General features: G+C 58.1%; 1 protein-coding gene across 1 annotated transcript; it reads right to left on the bottom strand.

Annotated features, from left to right (window-relative positions):
- Window positions 1-414: 414 nt before the first annotated feature.
- Window positions 415-22,848, bottom strand: MAST3 (microtubule associated serine/threonine kinase 3). Its single transcript, XM_054578810.1, has 26 exons — window positions 22,760-22,848; window positions 20,041-20,129; window positions 19,889-19,958; window positions 19,100-19,178; window positions 18,498-18,658; window positions 18,250-18,325; window positions 17,772-17,981; window positions 17,575-17,676; window positions 17,183-17,315; window positions 15,652-15,713; window positions 15,184-15,269; window positions 14,203-14,411; window positions 13,470-13,608; window positions 10,504-10,636; window positions 10,126-10,291; window positions 9,489-9,590; window positions 8,678-8,800; window positions 7,773-7,882; window positions 6,781-6,914; window positions 6,002-6,246; window positions 5,382-5,588; window positions 4,870-5,096; window positions 4,336-4,458; window positions 3,666-3,802; window positions 3,353-3,534; window positions 415-2,450 (listed from the first exon to the last, which is right to left on the bottom strand). The coding sequence occupies exons 1-26, from the start codon at window positions 22,846-22,848 to the stop codon at window positions 1,930-1,932; spliced, it is 3,915 nt and encodes a 1,304-aa protein (XP_054434785.1). The 3' UTR covers window positions 415-1,929.
- Window positions 22,849-24,379: the final 1,531 nt, after the last annotated feature.

Raw genomic sequence — 24,379 nt, 5'->3', positions numbered from 1 at the left:
AGAGAAAAGGAAAGAAAGAGAGACAAAGATAGAAACACTGATTTGTTGTTCCACCCATCCATGCATCCATTGGCTGCTTCCCAGGTGTGCCCTGACCAGGGATGAAACCCACACCCCCGACAACTTGGAATGATGCTCTAACCAACTGAGCTTCCTGGCCGGGGCTGAAGGAAACTTTCAAGGGTGGAGCTCAGGATGAGTACTAATAAGGAGGGGGCAGCAGGAGACCAGGACAGGAATAGCCACCAGGAAGAATTTCAGTGCACTCCAATGCAGCAGTCAGCACGCACTTCAAATGACTTTGAGGCAGGGGTCTGTTTTCACCCCACCCCCACCCCACTCTTCCTTTACTCTTTTTGGGCCCTTGTTCATAAATCCAGACATGGGACCTCCTCTTTGTCAATGTAGGTTTTATTCACTGTCAGCTTCATGATGGAAGAAAGAAGCAAGTCATGCATAGCCTTGGTCTAGCTCCCACACTAGGCAGTGCTGGGAGAGGGGCGGGGAGGACACAGAGCAGGCTGCAGTATCTGGGAAGTGCCCAAAGCCATGTGGGGCACAGCGATCTTGCCAGCCACCTCCAAATGGGAGACGGAGGATTGGAGATGCCCCCACGGGCCACACAGCATCAGGGGCTGGCTGGAGTTAGCTGTACCTGCCATCAGGCTCTGCATTCAGGCTCCTCTGCTGACAAGGCCCACAGCGGGGCCTGGCTGCATGACTCAGTTATGGGACAAGTCTCTGCCCCTCGCCAGGCCTCTGTTCTTTGTCTCTGCCCCTCGCCAGGCCTCTGTTCTTTGTCGTTAAAATGGTGGTGATGACACCAGCTCCAGCCTTCTCAAGGCTGGCTGAGGGACAAGCCACAAATAAAAGAGCTTGGCACATAAAGTCATTGGGATTAGTTTTGTAAACAACAGGAAACCCAGGCACGGAGTGGAGAAGCCATTTTCCCAGAGCCAAGAGTGAAACTAAGATTCAGACATGGGTTTCACTCCCCCCAATTTGGGGTTTCTACTCAAATTTCATCCCAGGGAGGCTCTGACACATTGAGGGAACCATCAGGGGGTATTTCACAGACATCCCATGTTCTAGTGCTCACGCTGGTGGGCATGAGACATGTGGAATCTTGGCCAGGGTGGACATTCGTCTGCCCCAGCAGTGCCCTTTGAGGCTTCTGTCTCCTGGGGCATTAATGTCCCCCAGTGGAGCGGGTGACTCCTCTGCCTAGATCTGGTGAACTCCTACTCGCTAGTTGAAGCCCCAGTTCCCACATCCCCTAAGCCCAAAGGACTGGAGGCAGACTCTAGCCAGGCTGGTTTACGGAGGGAGGCTATGATGGTGGGAAGCAGCCTTCACCATCCAGTTCATCATGGGGATGACGGTTTTGTGGCTGAGGGGAATCAGTCTCTCTAGGTCACATCCAAATTGGGCCTGGACAAGTGATCTGGGCTGCATCCCCATCGGTGGGTCTTGGGTCAGCGATGGGATCAAGTAAAATACAAAAAACTAAAAAAAAAATTTTTTTACAAGTACAGAAAAATGAGAAAATAAGAACACATGTAACCTGTCCAAAGTGCTTCCTTCTGAGCCCCAGGGGCAGGGTCTGCAAATGGGGTCCCAGGTGCAAGGGGCAGGACCTGGGCGGCTCCATCAGGCTATTGTTTACAAAAAGTAATAAATTAGTCACAGGGATTTGCTGCTATTTACAATGCCACCCTCATCCCCCATTCCTGCCCTATCGCCCCTCACTGATGGGCACCAAAACGTGGAGGCACTTGACTCCACCTTCCAGCAAGGACTGTGATGGCTTCCTGCCTCCTGGGCATCACAGGCTGGTGGCCTCGTCTCCATTCAGGTGTCACTTGACTGAAAAAACCTTGCACAAAAAACGCACGACTTCCAGGCCAAGGGGAGGTCAGATGGGAGGGATCAGTCCTTCCCAGTGGGTTCCAGGGCTCCGGACACAGCCTCAGTGCCCTCCACCTCAATCTGCGGCATCACAGTGGGCGGCCTGGTGGCCTCCTCGGCTGGATCATCAAAGCTCACCTCCTGCACGGCCTCCTGCTTCTTGAAGGAGTCTCGGCGCTCGGACAAGTGGAGCCTTCGCATGACCACCAGCTCAGCATCGGGCCCGTGGCTGCGACGCCCTGGCTCCCCGTCCAGCCGCTCACCTGTACCCAGCTTGTCGGCCGACTGGCCCCGGCGCAACCTTGGAGACCGGGCGGGTGCAGGCAGGGGCGAGGGCGAGCGGGGCGGGGGTGCAGGCATGGGTGGGCAAGCCAGGGGGGAGGGTGGGATGCTGCTGGTGGACTTGCGGCGTCCGGCTTTAGGGCGGGGTGGCCCGAGTTTGGCAGCCAGGCCATGCAGGGAGCTGGGGCGGGTGTGGCCAGCAGCGGCTGGAGAGGCAGGGCTGCTGGAGCTCGGAGATGCACTGGGTGGGGATGCGGTGTCTGTGGGTGACAGCTGAAGGTCAGGGCCACCGGCCTTGTCCCTCGCCTTGAGGTGGGGCCCTGAGACTGACTGCACCTGCCGAAGCCTACAATGTTCCACGTGGCCACCTGCCATCCCTGCTTTTTCTGCCTCTTGCTGTTTGCAAGCCTGTTCCCTTGGCTTAGATCTGGTGAACTGCTACTCATCCATCAAAGCCCTGGCTCCTAGTCACCCTCTTCTCACCTAACGACTCATCACTCATTGGGCCAAAGATGCCCATTCACAGTCCATCTGTCCACTCGTCCCCAGACTTATCCAGCAAGGGCCCTGCTCACCTCCCCACTCCCGGGCCTCAACACCAGAGGCTGCCTGGTCTGAGAAAGGCAGAGATGGCATGGGTAACCCCCAACCCCTAGGTCGAGTTGAGGGGTGGTCAGAGGGAGAGAAGTGGTTGGGGTCACCAGGAATCAGCGAGGGCTTCCTGGAGGAGGAGATCTCTGGTCCTCCTCCAGAGTCCTTCCCTGCCTCTCCTCTGGGTTGCCCCAGCCTGTCTCTCACTGTTGGACCAAGTCACCATCCTTTCCTGCACCAAAACGATCTTTCCGTGCCCTCTCTTGCCCACACATCCTCTGTGGTTCCCTACTGCCCACCAATCCAAGCCCCGCTCTTAGGCCTGAGCCATCCCCCAGGGCCCCCTTTCCGGCCTCCCCTGGCTTTCCCATCCCTCCCGTCTAGACCCCTTTCTTCACGACGTTCCCTCTGCCGGGCAGACGCTTGCCTGCCCCTGCCCCTATCTCTGCCTAGGCCCAGGCTGCCTGGCAATTGGAAAGGCCCTTCCAGTCATCCGTTCCCTACATCATGTTGTTCCACCTTCCCATCTCTGCCTGCTCCCTCCTCCCCAGGTGGTCCTGAGTGCACCCACCTGCCAGGGCATCAGAAGCAGGGCTGCGGCAGGGCATGGTGGGGCTGGGGGAGAGGCTGTGGGTGGGGGAGCCTGGGAGGCTCTCGCTGGACGACAGGGAGTGGTGGAGGCCGGAGGAGAAGCTGCGGCTGGTGTGCAGCACTGACGACTGTTTTGAGATCTTCTTGAAGAGCGACTTCCGCCTGCGGGTGAGAACCCCGGGTAGTCCGATACCCCCGCTCTCAGCGGGGGCTTTGGGACCACTACCTCCAGTGCCCCACCCACCCACCCCAGCTGATACAGGTTCCCCCATCCATGCTCCCTGACTGCTCACCGGTCCTGTGTCTCACGCCGGCGGCTCCGCTTGCTCCTGCGCGCCATGCGGCCCTTGGCCACGTTCTTTCGGGCAGGGCCCACCTTGATGGATGTGTTCTCCAGGGCCGTGGTCCGCAGGGCGATCTTGTTGCTGCTCTGCAGGAGCGATGGGGAAGGGTCTCTCCTATGTGCCTCCATCCCGTGAGCGCCCCCACCCACCAATCCCCTACTTACCCTCCAAAGCCCCAGGCCCTATCCAGTCATGTCTCACCTAACAACCTACCATCCACTGGGCTAAAGACACATGCTCATGGCTGTGTGCCCATCCGATGAGCTGGCCACCTCTCTGGTGGTTCCAGGAGCTACTCACCCGGGGGCCTACCTCCTCCCGTGACCCGACCCCCAGGCCTGAGCCCCTGAGGACATCTGGTCGAGGGAGGCAGAGATGGCACAGACACCAGGGGATCAGGAAGGGCTTCCTGGAGGAGTGGTTTTTAGAGGTGATATTAGGGGCCAAAGAAGGAAATGCATCCTAGCCTGAGGGAAGGGGGAGGACAGGCCTGGACTTGGGAAGAGTGGTGTGGGTGGAGGGGAGATCCACGGAGAACCAGCAGTAGAGGCCAAGGGGTGGTGGGGATACTGGGGGCCCTGAGGGGGGCGGGCGGTGGGGGAGGGAGGGGGGGTGGTACCTTCAGCAGCAGCTCAACAACATCCATGTGTACCAGCCCCAGGACGGACTCCCCATTGATGTGGGTGATGAGGTCTCCGGCTCGCAGGCCTGCCTCATGGGCGGGGCTCCCCTCCTCCACGCTCTGTGGGGAGATGGCAGGGTTGGCGGTCAGGCAACCGGAGACGCCAGCAAGCTGCTGCCTTTCACTTGCTTCAGTTTCCCTGACCTTGGGGGCTGTTTAGGGAATGACCACTGGAGAGGGGCTGGGCCAAGCCCTGCGCTGGGGGAGGAGGAGGACAACCCACTCACTGTGCACTTGCCAGCACGAGGCGCAAGCTTCGTGCCCACTCAGGGTCTTTGTCCCTCTGTCCAGCCCTGTCCCTCTTCCCCAAACCCCTCCCTATGACTGACAGGGGTGGCAGCAAAGACTCAGGGGCACCAGCTCCCTGTCCTGGGCCCTCGAACCTCACAGACTAGGAAACACACCTCCGCAGGGCATAGCCAGACCCAAACCAGGTCAGGCTGTCCGTGCCCCCCGCCCCGGTCAGCTCACCCAGACGACGTGGTGCACAGTGTAGACGTCGCTGTCGCCCATGTAGACGCGGATGGCCCGCAGGCTGAAGCCGTACTTCTTGCCAGAGCTGTGGATGACAATGGGGGGCCGCAGGCTGCCACACACAGGAGACGGGTCTCGGCTGGGAGAGGAGTCACGAGATGATGGGTTCGAGGACAGTGAGCGTGGGGACAGGGGGCTCATGAGGGGGCCCCCGCTGCCATCATCTGCAGAAACGAGTTAGGGAGAGGGTCACTCCCTTGTGGGCCCCCCACAGGGAACCTTCCCCTCCCACCATGCTGACCACTCTGGCTGCTTCACTGCCGCCCCACGCTCTGGGCGTGGTCCCCCTGCCAGGACACGCCAGTCCCCCATGTCTCCCCTCCCCTCTCCTGGGACTCAGGCCAAACATCACCCTCCAGCTCCCGACATCCCAGCCAAAGCAGACCCCTCCCCATGGTGAACATGGATGTGGACAGAGGAGCAAGGCCAAGGCAGGGCCGGGGCGTTACCGGCTGTGATGATAAGTGACAGGGCGGACACTGAGGCTGACTTGGGCACGCAGCCCCTGCTGGGGGAGGCCCTGGACTTCTCAGGGGCCGGGTCCTTAGAGCCCCCGAGGCGGGGGCCCCGGCCGGCATCCAGAGCCCGTGGAGTGGAGTGTCGGGCGCCAGTACTGTTGCTCCGCAGGCGTGCCTGACTGAGGGCCGTGGGGTCGGCTGGGGGGTAAGCAGGGTCAGGGGGTCAAGGTCAGTGTGGACACAGCGCAGCCTCTTGGCCTTTGCTCAGGCAAGTCCCTCTTCCTGTGTACCCTGCCTATAATTGCTCTCCCCGGAAAGCCGCACATCTCAAGGTGCTTCCTCCAGGAAGCCTTTCCCCCCCTCATCAGACCCATAGCTGCCTCTCCTGGAGCGCCCCAGACCCGTCCCTCTCTCCTGTCCCATCCCGACCCGACAAAGCTGGAGGCTCCTTAGGGACCAAGCTGAGGCCCAAGGCTTCTCCAGAGCCCTGACCTCTCCGATCTTCAATGTTCTCTGCAGAACACCCACTCATTCTTCAAAACCTCTCAAAACTGTCCTTCCTCCAGGAGACGTTCCATGATACCACCCCTCCCACCCTGGGCACCACCTACCGGAGAGGCTTGCAGGCTTGGGCATCACTGGGGTGGCTGCAGGGGGCAAGTCAGGCTCCCCAAGAATGAAGATGGGCCTCTTGGGGCCCACAGGGGCTGGGCTGGCCCCCTCATCTTCCGACGAGAAGGCAAACTTGGGCATTGTGTCCAGGCCGACGGTGCTCGGGAGAGATGGGCTAGGTCCCCTCTCAGGCTGGGAAGAAGATAAGTAGCAGGAGGAAGCCGAGGATGTCCAGGACCTCAGTCTGAGCAGGAAAGAGCCAAGGTCACACTTGCCAGGTCCCTCACCCCAGGACACTCAGCGCCCCCCAGTGGCCACATCTTAACTCTCAGCCTAAAGTCAGAGGCAATTTGTAAATACAGGGTGAGTTCCCTTTGCCTGCTCCACTCTCTGTGTCTACCTGGAGAACTCTTATTCATCTTTTAAAACCCAGCTGCCAAAGCCCATCCTCTAGCAGACATTTATTATTTCTGTTGAGTCTGGGCTGTGAAGAACGAATAGGACTTTATTAGCAAAGAGTATTCTGGGCAGCGGAAACAGCATAGGCAAAAGCCTAGCAGTATGATGGTACATAGATGCTTTGTGTTTAGTGTGGTTAGGAATGCAAAGCCAAAGGGAGTAATGATAGGGGCTAGATTGGCAGAGGTCAGACAGGCTGGCCAATGTTTGACCCTTTTCTACTAGGCCACTAGGAAGCTCTTTTTGATGTTAGATTTTGTAGCTCCACCTCCCATCAGGCTTAGAGGCTGGATCTGCTTATACTGCCCAGCCCACCTACCGGACCTCAGTGCTCGGCCGGCGGCCACACTCCCCTTCGCTGCGCTCCCACCCTTCTTCCCGGTCCTCACTGAAGCTCCGTTCGGTGAAGGTGGGGGTCGGCTGCACAGCCAGGAACTCAGAGCTGCTGTAGACCTGAGAAGTAATGAAAAATAACAGCAATAAAAATGGAGGCAGGAGCCACATGCACTTCCTACATGCCCAATGCTTCCCTGCGATTCACTTCCTTCAATCCTTACTTAGCATGTCCCTAAAGACCGCAGAGTCTGTAGCCCACTGTGCAGGTGAGAAGCCGAGGCTCAGGGAGGCCCAGGTACCAAGGGGGACGCTGCCGGAGTTTCTAATGATGATCAGGACAATCTGCTCAGGGCCCAGCCCCATAAGTAGTGCAGAGGGTTTTTTGATCAAATTATAAACAAAAGAAAGAAGTTAAGCTTGTGAGGCTATAAAATGACACTCAGCATAGGAGCTCTAGGGACAACTGCCAAAAGGCAGAAACAACCCAAATGTCCATCAGCTCATGAAGGATAAAACAATGTGGTCCACCCACATGATGGAACATTACTCAGCCCCAAGAAGGACTGAAACACCGACATGCTGTAGCGTAGATGAGCCTCGAAAACATTATGCTGAGTGTGAGAGAAGCCAGACACAAAAGGCCACATCGTGTGTGATTCCATCTATATGAAATGTGCAGAACCAGCAAACCCACAGAGACGGAGAGCAGACTGGTGGTTGTCTGGGGCCGGAGGAGCGGGTGTCGGGAGTGATTGCTAGTGCGGATGGGGGCTCCTTGGAGGGTGATGGAAATGTTCTGGAACTTGACAGAGACGATGGCACAATATTGTGAATGTGCTAGTCAATGAATTGTACACTCTAAAATGGCTAAAATGGTATATTTTATGCTGTATTTTACCCCCGTAAAAGAAAAAAATGCCAACCACCAAACATCTCGCCGTGGCCCCTGAGCGCTAGCTACATCCAGGGCCCCACCTTGCTGAACCGGTGGGCGCAGGACGAGAACTGTGGGATCTCCGTGGACGGCTCCTCGTCGTTGGTCTCGTCGTCCTCGGAGCCCAGGTGCCGGTACCGTTCCAAGCGTGCTGCAGGGGGGAAGAGGCACATGCAGCCCACGCGGAGTGGCCGTGAGGGAGGTGACGTGATGTGGGGAGGGCATCCCGGGCAGCATGGGGCAGGGGTACCACCAGGGTAAAGGCCTCAAGGCGGGACCATGCCTCGTGTGTGTACTGACAAGAGGCTCTGGCAACAGAATGAAGACCTGGGAGTCCCTTCCATCCTAGCTCTGTCCCTAAGAGCTGTGGGACCGCGGGTGGGAATTCGTGTGTCTGAGCCTTAGTGTCTTCACCCTTGAGATCGGTCACCCAGAATTAGGAAAATTGTGCACCTCAAACGTAAGGCATGTTCCTCACTTTACAGAAGAGGAAAGACACTCAGAGAGGATGTCTGACATGCCCAAGGTCACACAGAAAGTTCTGGAGGAGCTGCTGGAAACCGAGGGCATTTGCTGTGTTTGGCTGGAGCCCTGAGTGGGGGGGGTCCACTGAAGTGCCTATGGGGGCCCCTCCACAAAAGCTCAGCAAGGTCCCCACCCTCCCAGATGGGGTCCCATGCTGGGAAGCTGAACCTGCTGCAAGACCTCAGGCAACAGGGTGCCACACTCAGTCCCTTGGTTTCTCCTTCCACAACTTGAGGGGATGCTGCACCTCCTGAACCCAGAAGTACAAGAAATCCCAGCTGGGGGGCGGGGGCCGCGCGCGGGGCACACTGCACAGCTCCTCAGAAAGCTCAGGACTTCGGAAGCGCCAGGCCCAAGGTAAGGAGCCGAGCCTCAGCAGAGACCCTGGCAGACTCCCACCCCGCCTGGGACTCCTACTCACTGTCGAAGTAGCTGGTGTCGTCCTCGGCTTCGAGCTGTGGCACAAACTCGGCCTTGTGTCGCAGAAGCCCTGCCCAGTCGAGTGTCCAGAAGAAGGGGTGCTGCTTCACCTCATGGGTGCCTCCTGCAGACATGCCCGGATGAGCCCAGTGGGGCCCTTCCTGTCCCGCCCCCAGCCTTCTGGGCCAGTGGGTACCGAAACTTGGCCAACACAGAACCAGAAAGATGGGAGTGGGGAGCCAGCCACTGTTTGAGAGCCCAGAGAGGAGCAGAGCTGGGCTTGAACCCAGGCCCTGCTCTTACTTCTGCTGGATTCTGAGATACCACCACCTGTAAAAACCCCAGAACCTTAGAAGGGCTTCCTTCCTGGGCCTTTTCCACATGTTTCTATTCCGTGGCATGGAGCTGACTACCTGAAGGTGCCCTGTTCCCAACTTTGGCCCCATTGTTCTCTCCCGTGGCCAAGCTTCATTATGAACATGACCCACAGTGACCACGTTAATGGGTTAATGCACAAGTCTCAAACAATTCCTTAATTATCCAGTAGGTGGTTGGGAAAACTGGAATACTGGGATCTCCTGGGCTGGGCCGCTGAGGACCTTAGGACACGGTCGGTGGAGATCTTGCAGGCTCACATACTCACTCAGCCTCAGTGCCCCCTGTTGGTACCAGATCAAGCTACCTGCTATTACTTCAAGGTCTTGTGCGAATACCTGGCAAACTCCCATGCATCCTTCAAAACCCCAGCTCCAAGTCCCTCTCCTCCGTGCAGCCTAAGTAGAGTTCTTGTTTGCCCCAGGCTCCATACATACCAGTGCCCAGACGGTCCAGCGGGTTCTGCCGGAGGAGCCTGGTAATGAGGTCCTGGGCGTCGGATGGAAGGGCCTCCTCCCCCTCTGGCCACATGATCTCATCTAAAATGAGAGGGGGGGGGAGTGAGAGGGTAGGGACTCTCCTGCCTCACGCCTCCCCTCACTCACTGTGCCATCAGCCTCCCCTGCTGCTTGAGCACACCTCCTCCCCCCACAGGTCCCCCTCACAGCCTTTGCTCTGAGCGCCCTCCCTCCTCTGTGTCCACAGCTGCCTCTCACAGCTCCAGGTCTCTGCTCACAGGTCATCTCCATGGCCCTCTATTTAATGCAGCACACGGCACCCTGCCCTCTCCCCTTTCTGCTTCTCCTTCCTGGCATTTTTGGCATCTAATCACTCCATAATTTGCTCATTTATCTCACTTACTGTCCCTCTTGCCCACTGGGCAGTCAGGGCCAGAAGGACTGTCCATGTCGCCCTCAGTCATGTCCCCAGTGCCCAGAGGGCGCCAGGCACACCACAGGTGAATGGTCCACACGTGGGACCGCTCCCCTCTCTAGCACAGGTGGGGAAACTTCTGCCCTGGGCCCCAGTGCAGCAGAGGCTAAAACCCGTGGCCCCGGGGGGTGGGGAACGCACCACTGACAACCTGGCCAAAGAGTTCCTCAGGGGTGTCTCCAAAGAAGGGCACGCAGCCCACCAGGAACTCATAGAGGACGATGCCCATGGCCCACCAGTCCACCGGCTTGCCGTAGCCCTGGCGGAAGATCACTTCGGGCGCGATGTACTCAGGTGTCCCGCACACCTGGGCCAGGCAGAACAGGGAAACTGAGGATGGCCCCCAGCCCAGGAGAAACCCCAGGAGAGACCGGGAGGCTGGGCCCAGGTGGGAATAGGGGGTTGGTGGAATGAAAGGGGGCAGTGTATTTCCTCCTTTTTGCCGCCAAGCCTTGCCACATCCTGGGGTCGGGCTCCAGATGGAGGGGGCCCAGCACTCGGGGGTGCCCGCCCACCCACCTGCTTATCCATGAACTCCCTGGTGTCCTTCTCAATGTGGCCCTCGTAGAGGTTGGTGGCCATGCTCATGAGCCCAATCTTGGACAGGCCGAAGTCGGTCAGCTTGATGTGGCCGAGTGAGGTGATAAGCAGGCTGTGGGCGGGCAGGCAACATGCTCAGGGCTGGGCCCGGTGCTGGCCGCTCCTGCTGCCCTGGGGCTTGGCTCTACCCAGCAGACCCCCCAGGACTGAGAAGTCCTTCTGGTGCACAGCCATGTTATCACACAAACGGGGGCTATTACACATTTGGCAAACATCTCTGTGCACCTACTGGGTATATCTGGTGTTGCTATCGAACACCTACTGTATACTTCGTTGTGCAAAACTAAATTTCCTGAGAATCACAGCATCTCCCAACAGTTTCCTGAATACCTACTTGGGCGGCGGGTACCTACAGAGTGTTTTTGTGCAAGCGTCCATTATTGTAACAATTTAAACACTTTGCAAGCACCTCTCATTTGCCTATCATGTTGAAAAATGAACATATCTTGAGCACTTGGTGTATACAGATACGCACCAAGTACCTGAGTAGACTCATTTTTTTAAAAACCTGCATATCTACCATGTATGCTGCTGTTTAATTTTCTTGCTTAAGTATATAAATGGTTTGCTAAGTGACAGAATCACATGCTCCATCTTCATAAAGTCACATTTTCATGCGCCTCCTGGATACTTCTACAATTTAAAAATAAATTTTTGGAGAACTCACTATAGAACTCTCTGTATATATCCAAGTTGTTGGATAAGCCATCTATTTGGCACCTACTGTGTACCTCAAACCTGTCAAGAAACAATTCCGCGCACCTATTCTGTGCATCTGGTGCTTTTTAAAAATAAGGGGCGTTTCCTGAGCAACCGCTGTGCACAGCTGCTGTGGGGCAGCTGTCAGGCACAGCACACATCCCAGCGCCAAAGCCAGGTCAAGACAGCCAACGCTTCCTGAATTCCCGCAGGCACGCCATCTAAGAAATGTTCATTTCTTGCCCTTGCCAGGCAGCCTGGTCATTAGAACATGGTCCCAGCGTGCCAAGATTTCGTCCCCCGTTGGGACACATACAAGAATCAACTAGAGAATGTATCAGTAAGTGCAACAACAAATCCATGTTTTGCTCCCCACCCCTCAAGTCAATCAGTAAAAAAGAAACACACAGCTCCTGGTTACAAAAAAATTGTTCATTTCTTGAACACTGAGTATATATGCTACTTAAGTTTTTTCCTTCTTATGAATGAAATGATACAATGCCTGGCATTTCCTCCAGATCACCCAGTGGGGAGGAGAGAAAGGATTGGCCCAGTGTTGGTAGCTGTGGAGTCTGAGTATGGGCATGGGGCACTATACCCTCCTTGTTACGGGCTGAACTGTGTCCCCCCAAAATACGTAGGTTGAAATCCTAACCTCCGGGAACTATGAATGTGACTTTATTTGGAGTAGAGTCACTGGAGGTGTGATTATTTAAGATGAGGTCAAATTGGAGCAGGGCGGCCTCTAATCCAATAGGACTGGTGTTGTTATAAAAAGGGGAAATCTGGACACAGACATGCACACAGCGAAGATGCCAAGTGAACCCAGGAGTGATGCTGCCACAAGCCAAGAAATTACCAGAAGCTCAGAGAGGCCTGGAACAGACCCCTCCCTGGTGCCTTCAGAGAGGGTGCGGCCCGGCTGACACCTTGATCTTGGACTTCAGGCCTCCAGACTGTGAGAATAAATCTCTTTTGCTTAAGCTGCCCAGTCTGTGGTATTTTGTTATGGCAGCCCTAGAGAGCCAATGTACCTTCTCTTGATTTTGGTGTGTACTTGGAATTTTCCAAAGTGAAAATAAAACGGTATTTTTCTCAAGCACATCCTGTGTGCACCTATCCCTCTCTCAACCCGTTAAGGTTGGGCAACTTCCCACCCCATCTTGCAGATGAGGGTCCCGAGAGGGGCAGGCCCTTCACTGGGGTCTGACCTGAGAGACTCAGAAGCCCCCACCCCATCCTGGGATGATTGCAGAGGCCCACGGGGCACAGAGCTTCCTTAAGGCATCGAGCACGGCCCAGGTACACAGCAGGTGCCAAATACACATTTGCTTTGTTTTCTAAGCTACCTGCAAATTACAAGATGCCCTGAAAACACGCAGGGCTCTTACTGCTTATGTTCGCAACTCCACATAGCAAGTGCCTGAGAAACATGGGGTTCTTCCCCCTTATCCAGAGGACGCTCAATATATGGGTGGGCCCTTTCCTCTGTACACAGCAGGTGCTAAATGAATGCAGGGGAGAGTGCTTTTAAAATTACGTAGGGGTTACAAAGCATGAAGGGTTATTCACACTCATGCTCATGTCTCTCCCCAGTTCCCCATAGAGAGCTGGCACATAGTAGTAGGTGCTTACTAGATACTAGAATAAAATAAACATCCTAAGACTCCCAATAAACATTCGTCTCCTTTATTTCCTGCACTAAAGCATAACACGTGCTCAAGACACTAATAGTCCCTTTCTTCACATATCAGGTCTTACAACATGTATGTTCCCTGTCCCTGCATATAGCTGGCGTCTAAGTGCACGTTCTCCCCCCTTGTGCGGCAGCAGCTCTGAGTGCAGGATCTCTTCCTATGTTCACTTTATGCATCCTAAGTGCACACTCCCTCTCCTTGCCTGGCCTCATCTCCGTAAGTGCAGAGTCGCTTTGCTGCATACAGCAAGTGCCTATTAAGTAACTGCTCTCTCCGTATACACCAGGTGCTCAACATGTGCAAGTTCCCTGCCTTCCTGCTAGTAGGGTCCCTATGATGCCAAAAGAATCCAGGTAGGTGGGGATCCTGAGCAGCCCCAGACCCCACTGAGGCCCCGCCCCTGTGCCCCTCTGAGCCCCACCCCCTGCATGGCTCCAAAGCCCGCCCTCAACCCTCCCAGGCCCCACCCCCGAAGCTCCAGTCGCTCACTTGTCAGGCTTGAGGTCCCTGTGCACAATGCCGTAGTTGTGCAGGTATTCAAGCGCCAGCACCGTCTCCGCGAAGTACATGCGGGCCATGTCCACGGGCAGCGGGCCCATGTTCTTCAGGAGTGTGGCACAGTCGCCGCCTGCAGGGGGCAAAGATGCTCAGGGGCCTAGGCTCTACAGCCCTGCACAATGCCTCCGCACCCTCCCTGCCTGGTGCAAAAGGTCCCCGGTGGTCCAGAGCCAGGGTGGAAAACCCGGCAGGGGTTTGGGGAGGGGAGACCCTGCCTCCGGATTCTGCCCCGGCCGGGCGGGCAGCAGCTCTGTTAAGGGTGCCTCTGAAGCGCATGCGGCCTCTCCTTGCCTGGCAGTGTGGTGGTAAGTGCCTGCTCCTGCACTGACCCTACTCTATCCCGAACTGTAACCTGAAGTCAAAACTCCTTACTCTGACCTCTCCCTTATTCTTCCAGCCTCCAGGCCTCTGTCCACCAGTCTCCCCTGCCTAGGATGCACATCCTTCACCTATCCTCCAGGGTCCTCCCCTTACACTCTTCTTTGGGCTCTCCCAACCCTAATCCCCCATTCTAGACCGATGGTCTAGAACCATGGGGTTCCCAGGGCAGGCCGGGACCCCATGAAGATCAGAGCGCATCCCACCCCGGCCCAAGGAGAGGCTTTCTCCCAGGTAGAGGGTGAGCTCCCTGTTGCTAGAGGCATGCACGCCTGAGGGACCACACCTTCCACATACTCCATGACCATGCAGAGGTGGCGCCGGGTCTCAAAGGAGCAGAACATGCTGACCACAAAGGGGTTCTCGGCGAAGGTGAGGATGTCGCGCTCCACAAAGACCTGCTGGATCTGGTTACGGAGAATCAGGTTCTGCTTGTTGATCTTCTTGATGGCGAAGCGCTGCCGAGTGTCCCGGTGCCGCACCAGGTAGACGGCCCTGGGAGAAGGTCCAGGCTTGCTGAGGCTGGAGCTCCAGGCCCTGGCGGGCGCGGGGAACAGACCTGGGCCCAGGACCCCATCTGCTGGGCCCTGGCCTGCGTTGAGCTCTCCACCTGGGACACTCTCCTCCATCCCTGGCCCCTCTCCCCGGGTTAAGCTGCCCTCCTCAGTGTCCTATAAATGAACCAGATGCAGCCCTGGTGTGCTGACCCTTAGAATGTTTATTTACTCACACCAGGCTGAGACCCGTTAACTCAAAATCCTGTGCCAAACTCAAACGGATTTAAATATAGTCCAAAGAAGCAGATTTTTAGCCATTTAGCGCCTGCTGGCTTTACATACCTGGTGAAACCGCACCCCACTACCCCCAGCCACAGACAAACCCTGGCGCTCTGAGGAGCCTGCACATGCTGTTGCTGCCCTTTGGGGCTCTCTAACCCAGAGACTCCCCGCCATGCTACTGGCCCCCTCTCCCATCTCACTGCGATGGTCTCATGCTGTCACAGACTCTCCACTTCCCCTCTGCAGATCTGTTGGTGACAAATAATGCTCAGGGCGTGCTACTGCCACCATGTGGTCATCTTTTCTCCTGATCAGAACCCCCTGCACCTGGATCACGGACGAGACTGTCTGAGGCCATACCTGGCTGTGAGGCATCTCCACGTCCCTCTGCAGGCCTGTTTCCCTGTCTGTATACTCAGGGGCCGCTGGCCCTCAGCTATCCCCACAGGCATCTGAGAAATGGGTCTATGAGGGACCCAAGAACTTACCCGTAGGCCCCATTGCTAATGAGCTTGATGGTCTCAAAGTCGCTCTCGCACGGCTTCCTCCGTGATGGGCCCACCAGGGCACGGCTCTAGGGGGAAGAAGAGTTCAGGGTCCTGGCCCCCCTGAGGAGTAAGATGAGCTCTTCCAGCCCCCAAGTCCCAGTGCCTGATGCTACTTTCCCTCCCATCCAAACTTCCCCAACTCAGTGTCCGAGATTCCGAGCTTTTGTTCAAGCTGCGCCCTCCTCCCCGAAAACTCCTTTACATCCTCCAAAGCACCTTTCCAGTGCCCCCTCGAGCCCTGCCTGCCCAACCTGTGCAGCACGGCAATCTAACTTCTGCCACCTTGCCCCCACAGTCACAGGCATTTATTAAGCACCAGTCATGCAAAACTTTTGCAAACCTAGACCCTCCCATGGCTGCCTGGTCTGCCCTGAAAAATATGTGGGTCCCCATCGCTTCATGCCTCACCTCCAGGGACTCGGGTGCTGGGGGTTGTCCTCTGTCATCGAGGTGACTCAGAGGCACCACCTCTGCAAGACACAGGAGGAGCCTTAAGTGGAGCTCTTGTCTGTCACCCAGAGATTTCCTGAGGCTTCCAGAGCCCATCTGGAGCTGGGGACGTGGAGCCTCCCCTGGCCAGTTCCCAGGATACTGCCAACGAGTCCCTGCTGTGTCCCAGTCTCAGGCAAACCCAGGAGGCTGGACTAAACAACTGAGGACCCGTCCAGGAGGGTAGCAAGCAGCCCACACTCTGACTGCTTGGCCTTCATCAAACCCTGGCTCCAAGCCTTGGGCCAGTGAACGTCAGTTGCGACCAGCCGCCTAGAGACCTAACCACCTCCTAGCTCAGGGTGTGGCCTAGGGGGAGCCCTCACAGTCCAGCCCAGCCCCAGGGCTTGGCAGAAGGTTGTTCAGGGAGTGGTGCCTGAACTGTAAGTTGTGACAGTGGCAATGAAGAGTGTCTCATGGACCCAGAGCTAGACTAGTATGCGGCGGCGGAGCCTCAGGGGTGAGGGAGGCCTGGGTTCAAATGCAGCCCCTTCCATTCTCAGTGGGCCCCCCAGTGGGCTGGGTAGGTGATCTGCCTGCACAGCTTCAGCAGCCACCTGTCTGGTCACTTCCTGCTCCCTCTGACACCAGGCCCACCCCCAGCGCTACCTGCATTATCTTCACTGGACAGACAGGAGGACGGCTTTGGCCACAGGGCCAGTCCGCCAGGGGTCTGGCCTCAGGTGCACCCGTGTCTGATCCCCTACTCAACCTCATCTGCCTGGAGCCTCAGTCTGCCCAGCTTTACATGGGGTAACGGCAGCCGGGTCCCAGACCCAACACCGCGATAACACTGGGTGCACACTGTACCGTAGCCAGGCCCTGCCACCCCCCTCGCCTCCCCTCCCCTCCAGCGTCCCTGTTTGCTCCGCTCCTCAGCTGTTCCCCCTCTTTGCTGTTGTTCCAACACACCAGGCACAGTCCCACCTCAGGGACTTTCTCACTCTCCCTCCTGGGTCTCCCCCAGATCAGCATCTGGTCACCTCTCCCTCCTCAGCTTGAACATCGCCTCCGCCCAGAGCCTGCCCTGCCCACCCCCGTGCCAGGCCAACTCAAGTCCGATGCTCCCCTCACTGACTCCGCTGTCCTGGCTGCCGGGGGCGGTTCCTCCCTACTGGTGGCCCGTCTGACTCCGAGTCCACCTCTACGGCCACAGTCGGACGAAACTGGGAACAGCCTTTGTGAGTTTGCAGGACGATGTGACTGTCATTGCCAGTGATGGTCCCCTGGTGTCCTGGCCCATTTCAACGTGGCACTTGAGGACACTGAGGACCTGAGGCCCTGGCAGATCAGGGGTCCAACGTTCAGCCAACTGACCCTGGGATCCTGGGCACTTTCCCCATAGAGGGTCCCACAGGTGACCAAGGGCAGGCAACAGAGAGACAAGGATAACATGACTCTACTCCAGCCTCTCCTCAGTCTCTTTCCACCCTGCCCCACCCCAGCTCACCCTCAAGGGGGTCCTTAGCCAGGCCCAGCTGCCCAATGATGTACTGCGGCAGGTCCGTCTTGATGCCCTGGCCCTCCCGAGCCTGGCCCTCAGCAGCCTCCAGCAGGTGGTAAAACTCCTCAGGGTCAAACTCCTGGGGGTGCAGAGGGCCGGTCAGCGGAAGCTTGGTCTCGTCTCCAGGCCTTTGCAAATGCCATGCCTTCTGTCCGGAGCACTCTGACCAGTGGCTCCAACTTATCTCTGGGGTCTCAGCTCCTGTCCCAGCCTACAGGAGGCCCACCCCAGCCTCGCAGCCTCTCAAAGCGCTGCACAACGGGAACTGCGTCGTGCATGTTGGGGACCTGGCCTCAGCTGTGCGCGGCCCCCGCCTCTGGCCGTGTGAGGGGACTCACGAGGCACTCAAGGAGCCTTGCTGGCCGTGAGATGATGATCAGCAGCTTCCGGACCAGCTGGACAATGAAGCCGACCTCCTCACTGTCCGAGCGCTCGTGGGCCTGGAGGCAGGTGGGGGGGAGGATATCACTCGTAGGCCTCGTCCCTGCCCTGCCCCACCCGGGGACCCCCAGCCCCAAGTTCCCCTGCCACACACATCCTGCAGCAGCCTCTCCAGCTTCTCTTGCATTTCCAGGAAGTAGCGGGAGGTGACAAGTGCCTCTCCAGACTTGGCCAGGCAGTCGCGGGCCAGCTCGACGATCTGGTGGTGGATGAAGCCCAGGACGCCATCGGCCAGTGCCAGCCGGGCACCGGGCGCGAAGGCAGTGAGGAACTCCTGCAGACGGCCCTCCATCTGGGCCGTGGCCTGGGCGGGGGAGATGGGTGAGCTGGTCACTGCACGGGACTGGGGCGCAACACATGCAGAGCGGGGCAGGGGAGACAGCGGGAAGAGAGATGCGACCAAGGAGCCAATGGGGGCAGAGGACTGGGGGGGACATTTGAGACCAAGAGGGAAAAAGGGAAATAGACAGATGTGGGGACACAGCCAGGAAGACAGGGAGTGCCCGTCTGTCACACAGGGGGCAGCAGTGTGGATGGGTGCTGGGGCCAGTCCAGCACGGGGCACTGCCCACCTTCGGGAACCTCTCCCGGTACACGTGGTTCATCATGACGATCTCGTTGTCGAAGTTTCCTGTTGTGCGTCCAGGGCTGAAGGGGGGTGATGGTCAGCTGGTGACATAGGACCTGAGACCCAGCCCAGGGGAAGGGGGCTGAGCCAGGCTCAGGCAGGCTCTGGGACAGAGGGGGAGGAGGAGCCACGGTGGGGCCCAAATGCCAGCCCAGGGGGGTGCTAGGGCAGGGGCTAGAGGCCGAGGCCCACCTGAGGCTGCGGGAGCGGGGTCGAAGGCGGGGTGAGCGGTGGCCACCCTCCTCGTCAGCCACACTCTCTGAGCTGCGGAAATGCTTGGACAGGAAACGCAGTTCGTCTGGCGTCGGTTGGAAAGGAAGCTGGTGGAGACGCTCCCGGGAGGATGAGCTCGACTGGCAGGAGGATATTGTCAGGGCCGCGGGCTGATGGTCAGCGCCACAGCCAGGACCCCGGCATTAGCCCTCAGGGCCCAGGCTGCCGGCTGGTCATCAGACAGTAAAACGCTCCTGCCTGGCTCCTATGCACCCCTCAGTACCCCAGCTCTGATGGCCCCTCCTCCAGAAAGCCATCTCTGCCTGTTCCCTTGGCAGCCCCAAGACCCCTCTGGCCAGGCCCTGACTCCACAGACCAGGGGTATCTGTACGTCCCAGACTGGGAGCTCCCGGGGCTAAGGCTGGGTCCTCTCAGGGACTTCTACATTGCTCACAATGCAGCACTTTGGCAGAAGCTAGGAATCCGCGGACTGCACAACTGACCCCTTGAAGAGACCAAAGAGCTGTCCCCTTCCAACCCTGCACCCGCTTGTCTGCCCGCCAAGGTGGGACTGCAGGTACCGAGACGGTGGAGCTGGGCGTGTTGGTTCCATAGCCAGAAGACGGGAGGGATGCGAGGGACCATCGTCTGCCATCAGCCCTGAGGAGGAGAAGCAGCATTGGAAGGAAGGCACGGCCCAGGCGGTTTGTGGGCGCCAGGAGTGAACCCTGGCTGCCCAATTCTGGCCCCGTTGGAAGCAGCACTCTATAAGGCCACGCGCAGCGATGCGGGCTGGGCGAGTCCACTCCGTGTTTCTCCCTCGTCCTTCAGACACCTCCTCTGGAAGCCCTCCCTGACACCAGCCGCCCCTGTGTCCCCTGCTCCCCCCATCAAAGCCGCCACCTCTGAGTTGTACTGAGGGACACATTCTGGCCACCTTCACGGGACTGAGGACCCCCACAAAGGCCAAAGCCCAGCCCCTCACTCCTCAGCCCCTCAGCACGGGGCGTGGCGGACAGCAGGCACTCAGTAAATGTTGAATGAATAAGTGACATTTAAATGCCTGGTACACAACAGGTCCTCCATCAACTCTTGTTAAGTGAATGAATTACTTTTAGTGAATTAATGATTCTTTCACCTGGTGGCATCCCCTCTTCCCTGCCAGGGCTCGTCGAAATTACCTGTCTGTGCGAGGCATGTGGCTGGAGAAGGCCGAGGCAGGGGCAGAAACCAGAGGGAGGGACCGCGGCAGGGCAGGGGTCAGGGGAGGGGGAAAGGCCAATGAGGAGGCAGGTCCATCAAGTGCATGCACCCTGCCTGTCCCCTCACCATGATAGGGACACCATCCCCCAAAGCCAGGGACCACTCACCTCCGGGCAAAGGGGAAGCTGGCAGCTGACACAGCTGAGAAGTTCCGGGGACTATCCAGGGGGCTGTTGCCTGCTGAGCAGGAGGCCAGGGGAAACTGAGTCATCGGGGTGAGGACAGGACACAGTGCCCACCCACTTGCTCCCATGCTCACCAGTTGGGACTGACAGAGGTGACAGGGGCCGGGAAAGGGTTGGCGAGGGTGTTCCTACCACGAGGCTCTTACGGTTCCCGCTGCGGCAGCTGTAGGGGCAGGTGGGGATAAGGTTAGGCGCTGGCCCAGGCCCCCGGGCCCAGGGGACCGTGTGTGCAGGCTGTAGCACGCACGCGGCTGGCTCCAGGGCAGGATAGGAAGCTGGGCGCAACCACTCCCACTCTGCCCCTCGCTGGACTCCCCTACAGTCCTTACTTAGCCCAGACTTCAAGGCCCAGCGAAAGTCATGTTTGACAAATATTACTACTACTAAATCTGCTATTACTGCTATTCTCAGTGTGGCATGAAGCACTTCCAGCCCCCTGCTGGTCACTGCGCATGGCCGGGAGCCCCTGGCCTGCCTTCTCAGGCCTCGGCGTTCACACTCCCGACTCCACGCCTTTGCCTGCCTGGCAGGAGCTCTGGAGAATAAGGCAGAGGGTGGAAAGGACCCTGGAGCCTTCAGGGGCGTTAAGGCCGTCCCCCATTCCATTTTGTGCACCCTTTCCCAGGGCACTGGCCCAATCTCTTGGTAATACCCCTACCCAAACCTCCCCCCCAGATGCCAGTTTGACCCTTAAAAATCCCTAAAATCAGGATATTGCACAGTTGGGCCCTATCTCCCACACGTTTCCTTCCATCTCAGCTCCTTCTGGCCACCAGCCCCCTGTACAGGCTGAGACCACCTGTGCCCTGGCTCCAGCACCCACCCTGGCAGAGGGAAGTCGGGAGCGACATCGTCCCAACCCCCTCTCCCCACCCTCCCAGAGCAGTCGCCCAGCAACGGCTCTGCTTGCTGGCAAGTGCCTCAGCCCACACACCCCGGGCCGCCAACGCAGCTCGGCAGCGGCGCTCTGTGCAGGGAGGGAGATGAAACCTCGAGCTTTGCAGGGCCAGGAACGGTGTCCCAGGCAGAAGGCACAGTGCAGGCCAAGGTGTGGGAAAGCATGGTCAGCCACCAACCCAGGCAACAAGACAGGCATGGCAGGGAGGAGGTGCTGTTTAGATCCAGCCTGCCAAAGGCTGTCCCTCTGAGACTCAGTTTCCCCACTGGTAGACCTTTCAAGGTGCTGGGAACTTTTTTTTTTTTTTTAGAGAGAGAGAGAGGGAGAAACATGGATGCGTGAGAAAAAAACATAGATTGGTTGCCTTCCGTAGCACCCCAACCGAGGACCAAACCCACAACCCAGGCGTGTGTCCTGACTGGGAATCCAGTTTGTGGGGTGATGCCCGACCCACTGAGCCATCCCTGCCAGTGCAGTGCTGGGGAGATTTTGTAAAGCCCACACCCACAGCTCAGCTTTGGTGGCGGGTACACGTCCTGTCGCCTTTTTCCTGACAAGGCTTGTGGGGCCTGGTGCCCAGCCAGAGTACTGGTGCCTCCTCCAGCAAATTAAGCCACCCTTTGTCAACCCCAACAAGCCAGGCTGTGGGAGAGAGCAGATGCACCCATTTCCCAGCCCAGGGAAACTGAGGCCACAGATGTCAACAGCCATAAGGACTGTCCTCCAGTCTGAGGTAGAGAAGCAAAAGTGAAACCCCACAGGTTCCTGCAAAACTTCCTGCCCACCCCCCTCCACACACACACACACACACACACGCACACGCACACATACACATGCACGAGCGTGTGCACATGCCAGTCCCACATCCTCTCCCTGCCCCTCACCTGGTTCCGTACTCCCACCTCCACCCCATCATCTGTCACTTCCAACAGTGTTTGGGGAAAAATGCTTGGTGGCCCCCCTCTTGCTCTCAGGCAGGGCATTCTTGAAAACAGGCGAGGAGGTGTCAAAGGGGAAGTGGGCACCATCTGTTCATGTTCTGAGCATCTACCGAGTGCTGACTATTCGCTGAGCCCTCCCCGAAGGAGGCCCGGGACCCCGAGAGGCAATCTCGCACCATCCATGTGGTTCACCAGAGAATGAGAATATGGCAGAAAACAGGGGCCTGAGACTAGCTTGCTCATAAACCCTGTGTGGCTCCCCATGGTCTGGGAGAAGGGCCTAAGCCCTTGGACTTGGCATTCAAGGTTCCACTGCCCAGCCTCTGCCTGTGCTCCCCTATGGGAATGCCCCATCCCAGCGTGGATGAGACACCCAAGCACAGAGAGGTAAAGGAACTGCCTGAGGTCACAGAGCCTGACAGTGGCTGAGCTGGCATTTGAATCTAGGTCCGGCAGAGTCCATAGGCCTCACTTAGTATCTCTGCTTTTCAGAAAGGGAAACTGAGACTCTAGGAGAGGCCAGGCTTTTCTCCCCGTTAAACCCAGCGACCGGCGCTCCTGACACTACCACACGCACGCCAGCCTCTCGCAGTATTTATTTGTTTGTGAACCAACATTTCTAGCTAGGGTCCCAAGGAAACAGCGTCAGTTTTTCCAAGAAACACCTCCCCAGGTCGACCTGGGCATAGAACCCTGGGTTCGAATCCTATCTCGGTCTCAACTTCCTGCTGCCTCATCCACCCCAGCTGCGACCCTGACGAACAGACACAGTGCGGGCAACGAGGGACAGAGGAGACTGTCTGGGACCCAAGCGGATACCTCGATCCCAAAGCGTCCTCCTCCGTCCCCCTACCACCGCACACAGTGGCCCTCGCCACACCGTGGAGACACACTCCTGGCCACTAGTGTCTACTCCACCGGCTGCCGCGCCTTTGCCGGAGCCGCGACCCCTACCTCTTGGAGCGCTGCAGCAGTGCTCCCTTGGCCAGGCGGCTCCGGTGGCCGGGAGCCGCCACCGCCGTCCAGTAGCTGGGGTCGGACATGCTGCTTCTTCCCTTTGTGCCTCCCGAGGCCCTGGAGGCGCGGGGGCGCAGCCGGCAGCGGCCGGGGGCGAACCTCCGCAGCCGGATCGACCCCGGGAGCCCGGGAGCGCGGGGCGGGACGAGGGGTGGGGGAAGCACCGCGGGGCTGGGGTGGGGTGGCGGGGAGGAAGCGCCGCGCCAGGGGACCCCGCCCAGCGGGGCCTGTCAGGGGCGGGGGGAGCGAGGCGGAAGCGCTGCCAGCAGCCCCGCGTGCTGCCGAGTGGGCGGAGTGTTGCGAGGGCCGCGGGCGGAGGGGTGGGGTGTTGCCTGGGCCGCCGATGGAAGGTCCAGGCGTTGCCAGGATGACGGCGGCGGGGACCGGGCGTTGGCGGCTGCTGGAGGTTGGGCCTAGGAACTTGGCTCCTTCCCCTTAAAATGTAAATCTGATCACGGCACCCCCCTTTCTCTCCAGCGGCGCTAACCCCTTCCGCTAAGTGCGACATTCAAGGCCCATCCAGCGGCACGGCCAGACTCATGCTGTCACGCCCGCTGGCTCCACTCTTTGCAATGCCCTTCCTGCCTGGAACACCCAGCGTGCCCTCCTCCAGGAAGCCTTCTCTTGTGTCTACCCGGCTTTGTCTTCCCCAGGCTCCTTGAGGTTCCAGCATCTCCTAGTACTGGACTGGCACAGAGGGCATGTTTAGCAAAGTCAGTCAGGGTGTAGGACAGGCTCTGCCAGTCCACGTGACAGAAAAGGCCATCAGCCTGGCTACTGTCAGGAATCAGATGCCTGATTTAACTTTGCAAGTCTCAGTCTCTTCAACTGTAAAATGGGAGGAAAACGGGGCGGATGAGAAGATCGCAGGAATTATATGTAAATGTAGCATCAGGCTACATTTACATATACAGGCCTCTGTTTCCTCAGTCTACACGTATCCCTCGCGAAATGGAACAGAAGTGGAAGCACAGAAAGCGACTGGCACTGGGCTGGGGGTACAGCACATCATGTTCACTATGGAAGGAGAAATGTCTCATACAGTAGACAATAAATTAATGCTCCCTCCTTTCCTAACAGCCGCAGGAAGCCATGGACAGCACTGCCCCGAGGGCGGCCCCTTACAGGCCACACAACACTTGGGTAACTGGGCCACGACCGACACTGGGGCCCAGACCCCATACCTGAGTGGGGAGACTGAGGTGTGGAGTGGGTGCCGCCGCCCGTTGTGCAGCCCTCACCTGCCCCTCCCTCTTGCCACCAATTTTGCTTCTCAAATCTCTCTCAGGCTCCCCACCCTGTCCCTTCATATTCAGTGTCACCCTCAGGTGGCCCACCCTATGGTCCAGACACCTACTGCGTGTCTCCCCAGGAGTGACCTCCAGGTTTGCCAGACTGGGTCTGAAACACTCAAAGCTCGCAATTCATTTACTCAACAGACAATGATTGAGCACCTACTGTGTGCCTGCCCCTGTGCCAAACCCGGGGGACCCAGCGAGAACAAAGCTACAAATAACCCCTGCCCTCAAGGGCCCCCAGTCTGGTGCAACAGGCAAA

The sequence above is a fragment of the Pteronotus mesoamericanus genome, unplaced genomic scaffold, assembly GCF_021234165.1.
Source record: "Pteronotus mesoamericanus isolate MK-2021 breed Mesoamerican mustached bat unplaced genomic scaffold, CSHL_Meso_final contig_502, whole genome shotgun sequence".
Taxonomy (NCBI): domain Eukaryota; kingdom Metazoa; phylum Chordata; class Mammalia; order Chiroptera; family Mormoopidae; genus Pteronotus; species Pteronotus mesoamericanus.
This window is presented reverse-complemented; position numbering and strand designations above follow the sequence as displayed.